Source organism: Arachis ipaensis, chromosome B04 (genome assembly GCF_000816755.2).
Source record: "Arachis ipaensis cultivar K30076 chromosome B04, Araip1.1, whole genome shotgun sequence".
Lineage (NCBI taxonomy): Eukaryota > Viridiplantae > Streptophyta > Magnoliopsida > Fabales > Fabaceae > Arachis > Arachis ipaensis.
The window spans coordinates 38480381-38491974 of record NC_029788.2 but is presented as its reverse complement, the minus strand read 5'-3'; the positions used below and the strand labels follow the sequence as shown (position 1 = coordinate 38491974).

At 36.6% G+C, this 11594-nt stretch overlaps 2 protein-coding genes across 2 annotated transcripts in view; one reads left to right on the top strand and one right to left on the bottom strand.

The window, feature by feature from the left end:
- LOC107639240 (probable inorganic phosphate transporter 1-9) overlaps positions 1 to 7268 on the top strand; it is an 8618-nt gene extending 1350 nt beyond the window's left edge. Inside the window, exons 2-4 of the mRNA XM_016342719.2 lie at positions 428 to 739; positions 5971 to 6150; positions 6270 to 7268. Of these exons, the coding sequence (XP_016198205.1) occupies positions 428 to 739; positions 5971 to 6150; positions 6270 to 6948 (1171 nt within the window). The 3' untranslated portion in view covers positions 6949 to 7268. The remainder of the gene's footprint in view (positions 1 to 427; positions 740 to 5970; positions 6151 to 6269) is intronic.
- The window catches only part of LOC107639239 (exocyst complex component EXO84C-like), a 4787-nt gene continuing 239 nt past the window's right edge, over positions 7047 to 11594 (bottom strand). The window contains 7 exon segments of the mRNA XM_016342718.2: positions 7047 to 7636; positions 7714 to 7850; positions 8807 to 8995; positions 9306 to 9827; positions 10291 to 11174; positions 11177 to 11232; positions 11440 to 11534. Of these exon segments, the coding sequence (XP_016198204.2) occupies positions 7384 to 7636; positions 7714 to 7850; positions 8807 to 8995; positions 9306 to 9827; positions 10291 to 11174; positions 11177 to 11232; positions 11440 to 11534 (2136 nt within the window). The 3' untranslated portion in view covers positions 7047 to 7383.

Here is an 11594-nt window from a genome sequence, read left to right as displayed (position 1 = left end):
TTAATATTTATTACAATAATAATATGTATTAAATAAAATAAATTTCGACTGTTTTTAACTAATTTTTTTTAGTTATCAAATATTTTTAATTTTTAAATATTACTGATTAGTTATCAGCAAAGATAATACATTATGTTGATTATGTGTCGCTATTAATTTCAAAATTCGATAATGATGCATTAAACTTTAGAGTTCAACTTTTATAATGCGATTGTGAGATATATGTCTATATATAAGTAAATAATTTTTACATTATTTGAAGTGCTTTTAAATTAAACCCTAAAATTTATGCATGTAACTACATTTTAAAACATATAAAGCTTTCATTTAATTTGAAGTTGTTTATATCTCAATGTATAAGAGATTAATTAACATGTGAATGGCCATGAATTCATTTCAATTTGAAGTTAATTTTCTTGTAAATTAGGTTCTTGTTGGGGCTAGGGATTGGAGGAGACTACCCTCTATCATCAACAATCATGTCTGAATTTGCCAACAAAAAGACAAGAGGCTCTTTCATAGCGGCGGTTTTCTCCATGCAGGGTTTCGGCATATTGGCAAGTGCCACCGTCACCATAGTGGTGTGCTCCATATTCCGCCGTGCTGCTAGCTCGGATAACCATACGCCGGGACGGCCACCGGCGACGGCTGACTTTGCATGGAGGTTGATACTTATGTTGGGTTCAATTCCGGCAGCCTTGACTTACTACTGGCGTATGTTGATGCCCGAAACAGCCAGGTACATATATACCCCTTTTGGACATTTCACATGCATTTACGCCCTTATCTTTTTTTGTTATCTATACCAATATATAATGGGGATATAGGAGTTTGGTATCCAATTCTTTCTTCCCATTTTACCCTCTTTCTTCTTTTTTTTTCAAAAAAATATTTTACCCACTTGATAATTTGATTTTGTTCATTATCGAAATGGTTGGATTAGAAAATACATCTATTTGTGAGTATCACTTTCATCCATCTCATGATCGTATAAATTGGATTGGAAAAGTTGTGTAATTAATTACTAACGTTATTTTTGCCAATAGTATTCGACAATGACGCTGATATTTACATGCATATAGTTGAGCTTCTTCATTAATTATGTACGTATAGTCAATTAGTCTTAATCAGTGGTCCTTGTCTCATAGCTAGCTAGCCTTTGATTTCCAGGAGACAGATTAACATGTTATTAGACATCTTTATATCTAATTACCTATTAGTATGTATTAAGAGTTTAATTTTGATGGATTAATAGTCTAAAATATTTTTAGAATTGTCCAATTATATCTATTTATTTAGATAATTATTCATGTAATCAATATAAAAGATAATTATATTTTCTTGACATAGTATTATGATGGACTCTTTTTTAAATTCGGCAAGTGCATCAAATCATATCAACTAACACCACAATGAGTGCATGGATTATCATTTTCACAAGAATTAATGGACTAAGCAAGCAATGATTAACTGATTATTCTAGTTAGACAATTAAAAATTAGGGTTTAGAGACATTTAGTATCTAAAAACAAAGAATTAAATGAAAACAGTTTATAAACGGTTAAGAAAGTAATATGAATAAAAGCATTAAAGTTTTGGAGATTTTTAAACTTCAGAAAAAATGCTTTTCACGAGCTATCTTGATTATCATGCAAAGATGTATATATGGCAAATCATAGTTAATCAAACTCCAATCTTTTGGTGATTCAATTTCTCTTAACTAATGAATCGTCAATTCCTTAATCAATCGATTATGATAAGAGGTGAGGCACATTTATTGATTCAAAACCACATCATTCTTAAGAACTAAACCTAGTTGATTTAATGTCACTTATCAAACTAATTTTAAAGTTTAAAGAATTATGAGAAGAAGTATTCAAACTTAATTCCAATAACTAACTTTTTTAAGTTAATAATAAAATTCAATTCGGATTAGAACTATTTCCCAATATATTCAAATCCTTGTGATAAAGAACAAAAACTTGTTTCTTAAGAAAACATCAATGCATTAATCAAAAGTAAAAAAAAAAATTATAATATTAGTCCATTAAAATAAACAGAATTTCTAATCTTAACAGAGGAGATTAGTTGCTTATGACTAATGAGTTGCTGTATACACAAGGCGGGGTTCGAACTCCCGACACTTGCTTAAGCGGACGAGTGAGCTAACCACTCGACCAATCCAAGTTGGTTTAATCTTTAATCATCTCATCAAGTGCTTAGAGGTGTGGAGAGATTAGTAAAGGACTTAGGAAGCCCTAGAGGTTGGCCCAAGAGGTACGTTCAACACATGGAGAGTGAGTTGAACGCATGCCCAAGATTTGAGACCCTTGAGCCTATGTTTCAGCCACGTTGAACGCATGAAAGCTTGAGTTGAATGCATAGAGGATGAGCAGCTCCTGGAAGTGTAATTGGATGGTGCGTTGACATGGAGTGGCAAGTTGGACGCATGGCCTGATACATTAGCCGCATGGCTGCCCACATTGAACGCATGGAAGCTGGTTAGCTACTGGAGGGTGTATTGAAGTGGTGTGTTGAACGCATGCTTTGGTGCGTTAGACGCATGGGTGTCTTGGCATCCCTGGGAGTCACTGCTTGGCTTGCATTGGACACAAAGATTGGTGCGTTGAATGCACAACTCTCTGCTTGGTCTAGGGGTTTCTCTATTTGGTCCAGGAACTTCTCTGTTTGCATGGTGTGTTGAGCAGAACTTCTCTGTTTGGCTCTCTCCATTCCTTGCTTCTAGTATTACTCTTGCTTGCCTCTCTCCATCCTTGGTCTTTTCTAACTTTCTTTCACAATCTCCTATAATCAAAGAATTCAAAACAACTCAAAGTAATATTCGCTAAACTATGAAGTAATAATTGCTTAAAAAAAAGAATAGTTAACTTGTTGAATGAAATTCTAAGTGAAAAACCACTAAAGATGTGGATACATCACAACACCAAATTTGAGACTTTACTTGTCCTCAAGCAAAAAATAAAAGAAAATAATTGAATTCAATGAAGAATAATTAAATCTCTTAAAGTTCATGTCCATATTAACAATGGGTTTAGTGGCCTTGTGATCATAGACCGACTTTTCTTTCTTAATAACTCTTGAAGTCTCGAGAGCAACAATTCTCAAAAACTCAAGTTTGGATGATATTATGAGATCTCTTTTCTTAGTTTTTGGTTGATCTTTGAACCTTTTCTTTTGTTTCTTTTCACAGAGAGAGATATTTCCATTGTTTAACCCTTAGTGCTTCGTCTCAAGACAACTCTTGATTATGGGCTTTCGATCGATAATCCCGAGTTAGTTGACCCAAGTTATCGGGTGACAGAGCACCCCGCGGATCTAATTACCCAAGCCTCTCCTTGACACGGTTGCATCACAAGAATATAGCTAGAGATTTGATCCCAGACATCAATGTTTCAGATCAAAAGGCACTTCAGGAATGACCTTCTTTTTACTTGTTAAATTGTAGAAATGGTTCTCATAAAATTTGGAGAGAAACTGTATTGTATCATGTGAGGGAGCAGTAGGTTCCTTTTCTTTTCTCTTCTTTGATAAGGAGGATTGAGACTTGGGTGCCATTCCTTTTGTGTAGAGCTTGCTCAACCAAAATAATACTAAACTTAAAAATTTTGCTTGTACCCTAGTAAACAGAGAGAAAAATAGTGATAAAAAAAGAAGAAAAAAAAGGATGGTGGTGGTTGTATAGGAAGGAATATGGTGTAAAAGAAGGATAGAGAAGATAGAGGAATGGCCTTGGTTATAAGAATAAATGAAGAGTGACGAGGAGATAGGCTAGAGGAGTGAGGAAAAGATTCGGGTATGGGTAGAGACTAAGAAGTGGTGATGAATGATGGTGGTGAGGAAGGTGTATTTATAGGTGAAAGGAAGGGTTGGAATGGAGGGTGGAGTTTGAAAATTAAGATCCAAGGGTGTGCATGTGGGGGGTGTGGTTCGAAGCGAGTGAAGGAAAAAAGATAAAAGTTGCAAGAGAAAGAAGGGGTAAGATTGGATGGTGAAGGTGGTGCTTGGGATTTGTGTTGTGATTAAAGGTGGTCTTTGATTGATTGATGCATAGCTAGAAGTAACACATACATGTGGACAACTGAATGCACTTCATTGTTTCCTAGAGGGGTAGGTCACAAGCTTCCTTAATTCATTATCTTCAAAATTCAAACAAAAATAGAGGAAAAGCAAAAAATGAAAGCTAAATAGTATGAATGCATGCATGCATGGAATGAAAGAAGAATATACATGCACAAGACAAAGAGGGAGTGTGCATTGGACGCATGTTCCCCTGCCTTAGACGTACCCATACCAAACTTAAGTTTGGTTGTGGTGCGTTGAATGCACCTCTCTATACGTTAAACGCATGGCTAAAAGTGAGAGCCCAGTTGGCTTTGTTGGGGCTGTGTTAGACGCATGGTCCCTGTGTTAGACGCATGGTAAGAATTGAAAGTCAAATTAACTCTATGTGGGGTGCGTTAGACGCACTATGCCCTGCATTAGACGCATGGTCTAGATTGAGAACCATTTGGGTTCTGGTTGGGGTGCGTTGGACGCAACCTCCATGCGTTGGACGCAACCTCCATGCGTTGGACGCATGGCCAATGTGTATGTTCTAGAGACCCCTGTCTTGTGTATCTCTAAATCAAATTGCATGCATGAATCATAAGTAAAAGAAAAAGTAATAAAAAGCTAATGAAAACAATAATTCAAAGGATACTAATGATTGTGTTGCCTCCCAACAAGCTCTTTTTTAACATTACTAGCTTGTCGGTCAGCTCTTTAAGTCAGGATTTTGAACGGATTTTTGACGATCGATGTTGCCTCCAAGATAGTACTTCAATTTCACAGTAAACTTTCTCTAAGAATTTTCCTTGGTAACTTTAATATGGGCGTAAGGAGACACCTTGGTGATAGTGAAGGGTCCAGACCATCTTGATTTCAATTTTCCAGGAAAGAGCCTTTGAGTTGAATAGAAGCACATTTTGTCCAGGCTCAAAGGTTCTTGTTGAAATCTTCTTATCATGCTATATTTTTGTCTTCTCCTTGTATAGCTTGGCATTTTTATAAGCCTCAACTCTAAACTCATCAAGTTCATTGAGTTGAAGCAACCTCTTCTCGCCCACAACTTTGGCATTAAAGTTGAGAAACTTAGTTGTCCAATAAGCCCTGTGTTCCATCTCCATTGGTAAGTGGAAAGCATTGTCATAAACAAGTTGATAAGGAGACATGTCAATTGGGGTCTTGAACGCAGTTCTATATACCCAAAGAGCATCCTCCAATTTCCTGGCCCAATCTTTTCTTGAAACTCCCATAGTCTTCTCTAGAATTCTCTTGAGTTCTCTGTTTGATAGTGAAGGACTTAAGAGGCCCTAGAGATTGGCCCCAAGAGATGCGTTCAACGCATGGAGAGTGAGTTGAACGCATGCCCAAGATTTGAGATCGTTGAGCCTCTGTTTCAGCCACATTGAACGCATGAAAGCTTGAGTTGAACGCATAACGTAATTCACTTGCCAATTTCAAAATCTCACTTTTTACATAAGAAGCTATGTTTGTCACATCATTCTTTTTTCGTTAACATAAAACATTTTAGTTCGTGGATGTGTATTTTTATCACGTTTTTAAATAATTTGATGATAGTTTTGTCAATAACAAAATTTAGGAACATTTTTGTTAATAGCAGAATAATTCGAATGCATTTTTAATTTTTTATTGGTTTACTCTTCTTTTAAATAAATTTTGCTCCAAAATTGAAAAGGAATCCTATGCGACCCATGAATTACACCAAAGAAACCCACAATAAAACGAATGGTTAATTACTATTGAATTTGTAACTTTCTTTATATATGAGTCCCACTATTTTAATATAAGAGTAATTAACCACTTATTTATCACTTTACCAACTCTCTCCTTTACACAATAGTAGATTTGACTCAAGTATAAAATTCTAAAGTAGAATGTGATCATCAGGTACACAGCGCTAGTGGAACAAAACGTGATGCAAGCAGCAAATGACATGGAGAAAGTGATGGATATCTCACTCGCTCAGATTGTTGAAGAAAACTTACCTCCACGCTCTAATTACGCTCTGTTTTCTAAAGAATTCTTTCGTAGACATGGTTCTGATCTCTTTGCTTGCACCTTTAATTGGTTTCTGGTGGACACTGTTTTCTACAGCAGCATTCTATTCCAATCTAAAATATACAAATTCAAAAACACAGATAAGGTAGATGTGTATCAAGAAGCCATTGATATTGCTAAGCTCCAAGCAATTCCTTCAACTGGTTTCTAGTGGACATTGTGTTCTACAGCAGCAACCTCTTCCAATCTCATATATACAGAATCAAACTCAAAGACAAACAAAATCTTGACGTGTATCAAGAAGCCATTGATACCGCTAAGCTCCAAGCAATCATTGCTGTTTGTTCCACCATCCCCGGCTACTTCTTCTCGGTGTATTTCATCGACCGTGTCGGAAGAGTTAAGATCCAAATGATGGGTTTCTTCTTCATGGCATTGGCATTTTTCGCCATAGGGATTAACTATGATTCATTCTGGACCAAAGAAAGGAACAAATATGTTTTCTTGGTCCTGTATTGTGTTGCTTTCTTCTTCACTAATTTTGGACCCAACACCACGACATTTATAGTCCCAGCGGAGCTTTTTCCGGCCAGGTTTAGGTCAACGTGTAACGGTATTTCTGGGGCAGCTGGCAAGATTGGTGCGATCATCGGATCGGTAGGGTTTCTATGGGCGTCTCATGGCAAGAATGAAGATCGAGAGGGGTTTCCTGTAGGAATTGGAATGACTCCATCATTGTGCATACTTGGAGGAGTGTGCATAGTTGGTGTGGTTATCACCACTTTTTTCACCAAAGAAACTATGGGCAGGTCTTTGGAAGATAATGAGACTGAGCCTCTAGAAATTGAAGAAATAAATGATCTTTGAAATTTAATGAAAGGTGGGGTGGGTGTATGAAAATTTAATGAAGGTAAATCTTTGATATGAAAGCATGTAAGCTATGTATCTTTATACGCACATACTAGTACTTGCAAATGAAAATTATTATAACTATATCTTCCTCTTCTTATCTGTCACTAATACTATGGTCGGGTTGCTTTAAACCTGTGTTTGTGATGGATAATTGGAGATATTTCTAAGAAAATAGTGGAGTACCTCCCTTACTCCCACAACCCAATTCACCTTTTCAAAAATATACAGATAGATATAGTTAGTGATGCAGGTTTTTGAGCATGCCTAACTCTCTTACAACACAATTGATGGTTTCTACCGGTTAACACCATAAGCTACAATTTTGAAACTGCAAATGGATAAGTAGGGCCAAGTACATGTTTCTCAAAATTTCATGCCTACCTGAAAAATTCAGTTATCTTGATCTGACAAGTTAGAGGGGCTGTCAAGTTCTGCCATGCTAGCAGAAGCAGAAGCAAAAGACTCTGTAGATTCCATTGTAGAAAGCGACGAAACAGTATCTGAATCTGAGACAACTTCATGAACAATGATGTGATCTTCATCATCAATATCAGACGCCTCTGATTCCGATACCCCAAGCAAGAGCTTGTTTATTGCGGACTTTGCAGTTTCGACAAACCATTCATCCTCAGGAAGAGCACTTCTGGTAAATGACAAACTGTTGATATCAGAATCTAAGGAAATGAACAATATAAAAATGATAGCCAGAGAGATGAATACCTTTGTGGCTGAATACCCCGAGCTGAGAAGGTTGTGATGGCACGAGTCATAATAGCTGAAGCTATCTGATGGACATGTCGAGATGGATATCCGGCGAAGCGGGCAATTTCAACAGTAAAGTGCATATCAAGAATTAACTGCCACAAAAGCAACCTAAGGCTAAGAGGAGGGCAAACAAAGTAGCCTACCCATAAAATTTTTCCAAAAATAATATTCGCCACTACTCTCAAATGGGAACTAGAGCCAAATATTACATATTCTTTATTATAGAGAGTAGGCTTATATCATATACTACAGACAAGACAAATGAAATGGAGTTGTTCATAGTTTCAATTAGCGTTAAGTACGATTTTGGTCCCTAAGGTATACGCCGAAAATTTTTTCGTCCCAAACCTTTTTTTGCATACAAAATCGTCCCTAAGATTTAACTTGGTTTTAAAATCATCCTTTCTTTAGGGACCAAAACTGTATGGAAGTGGCGACGGAAGCGGAGGTAGAGGCGGATCGTGGACAGCTTTTTCTTCTTCCCTTCCCCCTTCTTCTTCTTTCCTTCCCCCTTCGCAGGAGCAGAAACACTCTCTTTCTCTTCTTTTTTCTTTTTTTTTTTATTTTATAATTTTTTTTATTATGAGTAACTTGGTCCAAAATTTTAATATTTAAGTAAAAAGAACGATTTTAAAACTTGGTTTTAAACCTTAGAAACGATTTTGTATGCAAAAAAAGGTTGGAGACAAAAATTTTCAGCCTATACCTTAGGGACCAAAATCGTACTTAACCCTTTCAATTACAACTGAAATAAGCATTTCAGATGAAATCAAAGACATTGATAACCACAACAATCACTTATGGAAAATGTAATGCTATTTGTAACAAAATCTGATGATAACCATAAAACTAAGACCTACTTACAGTGATCAATTGGGAGTCATGACTTTTCAGTAACTCATATCGGTTTTTCAATGTTGAAAAATGCATTTTATCATCTAAAACACCATATTAAATCTCCGACAGCATTTTGACACTACAGTATTCATATTTCCTGTAACATGAGATAACATGAAATTATTAGCACATTATGCATGTAAATAAGTACCTGCTGCAAACCAAGTGGTTGCAAGGGAGCTGAATTATCTTCTAATACACCCCAGAACTCTTGCTCATCAGACAACCACATAACAACAGTCTCGGTCAACCTAGCAAGCAAAATTTTCTGTATTTTCTCTTTCCCAAGCAATACATCTCCAGCCACAGTTGCTAATTGCTGCAGCTTTGCAAACAATGCCTGCAAATATAACTACACATCAGTACTGTAAAACAACACAAGAATTATATTACATATAATACATATAGAGACAGATGACTGATGCATGCACACACTTCTGAAATTAAATAAATATCAGAATGAAAGAAATAAATCAATTAATAATGGCTACAGATACATTCTGGAACTCATGCAATCAAGTATCTGTAGTTAATATTGCCATAAGGGAAAGATGGAAGCAAAGAGGTATTATCCACACAGCAGATAAGAAAAAGAAACTAGAAAACACAAGACAAGTTCAGCAGCAGAAACAGAAGAATAGGATAATGACCTGAAATGGAAGTGAAGGCAATGGGCCAGAATCGTAAAGATCATCTCTGTTATCACTCAAGTAAATATGTGCATTCAACCGTGTTTTTCCCTCTCTTGAATAGATGAAAGTCAAAACGTATTGTCGACAGAAGTGATCTCGAAGCTTGTCAAAAGAATGCTGAAGATGTTTCTTCCACTCCTTTAATTCCACACTAGTATTTGTGTTGAGCACGACATTCTCTGAAGGTTCACTGTTTGATTCCTTACTATCACTTTTCCGCATCCATGTTGACAATACAGCATTTGGTAACAGTTCATCCAATATGATAAACGCTACCCCTAATATTGCAAGTTGTTCAGAGTCTGTCTCAGCTCTGAAAGGCACAGCCTCTTTCAGCTCAGGAAGATTGTCATCGTCAGATGGACCAGGCAAAGCTTTGATAAGAGCATCCATGTATTTATCAAATAGTTGTAAAATTCTGCTAAGTACATTTGCTCCAAAGTGCAAACTAGCCATTGGTGTTAGCTGTTCCAATATCTCCTGTAAATTGCACCATAAGTACACCATTTATGTTACAGCAGAACGAAGCAAATTCAAGCAAATGAACTTAGGGGAGGGAATTTATGTAGTACTCAACTACTCATGGATGCAGGAAGGCACATAAAAGTCAACATGCCAAGATAGCTACAAAACTATTCACATATGTTGCATGACATGCACTTGTAAAACCTTCATTTTTCGTTGCAAGTTTTGAAGACTTGGGATATCAAATGCCTATGCCGCTAAATAACAGCATAATTGTTTCCAGTCAGAGACATAGGATGGGGAAATGGAAAAGGAAAAATGGGGAAACTAAAGCAAAGGCTATTCATAACAACTTTAATTTTTTCTTATCCATCCTACAACCGTTAAATGATTCCGCCATGTAAAAGAGAAAGCATAGGCCATATATTAATAATTTTCCATTTACTAATAGATATATCATGTCGTTAAGTGTACTTACTTCAACAATGCGCATAAAACGCATTCCACTCTCAACAAGCATGCTACTAGATGATGTTGCTATAGCAGAAAGTGAAGATGCAAATTGTGGCGACAATGGGAAGCATTCCGTAGATTCAGCCATGTCAAGAACTAGTCTTCTAGCGCGTCTAAAGTTTGATTCTAAAACTTCTTCAAAAGAAGGACGAAGTAGTACCAACAGCAATTTAGACATTTTCAATCCTAGTGACTCCAAGATTGAGCAGTAGTTTAGACTAGCCTGTATACATATGCTAACAGCACGTAAGGCATAAACAGTATCCGCAGATGGTGCATTCTCTTTCACCAATCGTACAAAATATTCAATTTCCCACTCTGCCCACTGAACAATTCTGTTGGTATAAACAGGATTATCTCCAAAAATCAAAGCAGATTCCTTTGTTGCCAGGGAAACTACAGAAAATACAACCTTAGATAATGTAGAAGGAAATGTTGCAGGACACAGAGAACTTGACGGAAGCAAAGCTTCGATTCTCTTTTGGAGGTGAGCCCCAAAAAAATTCAGCAGTTGTTGATGTGCAGTAGGACCTTTTCCAAGTTTTATTAAACCATTTAAGGCCTTCTTCAGCTCAGGGAAACTAACTGAAGGTTGTTCAGTGATTCCAATAAGCTGTTCTTCAAGCATTGCCTTTCTTTCCAATAAATCAGACTTGCACGAGGAAATTTCATCCAGTGAGCTATTCCCTGAGCCTTTCAGATCTGCAGAATTTCTTTCTTCGGCATCTAACGCATCCAACGCTTCTTCAAACTTATGCTCGGCCAGAAGAACATCAAGGTTTTCTAAGAATGTTGTTTTCCGGTCAGTTCCCTCGCATGGTAACGGCTTAATAATTTCAGATATTTCAGGATATGCTTTTGCAGCTCAATCAATTCATGCTTCACTTCTACAGCCTCCTCAGATATCCTAAAAAATCAATAACAAAGGGAAAAATGTCTTATACCCCATAAAGTATGCATGTTGCTACTCAATTAAAGCACTACACACACACACACATAAATATATAGAAAAACTGGCAATCCTTACTGGTCAATTTCTTGGAATTTGATAGCACATAAATATTACCAGATTAATGGATTAGGAATGAAGAATAGATATTATTTTTATGTTTACCTTAAGAAAGCCAAGAACTTGGAGTGCATATTGCCACATAAGTTCTCCACAGCATCCTTCAAATCTAAGAGCTCACAGCAAAGTTTTCGAATCCCCTGGTCATATCATCCAAACACAAGAATTAGAGCATAGAAAGGGTTCGTTCAGTGAAATTG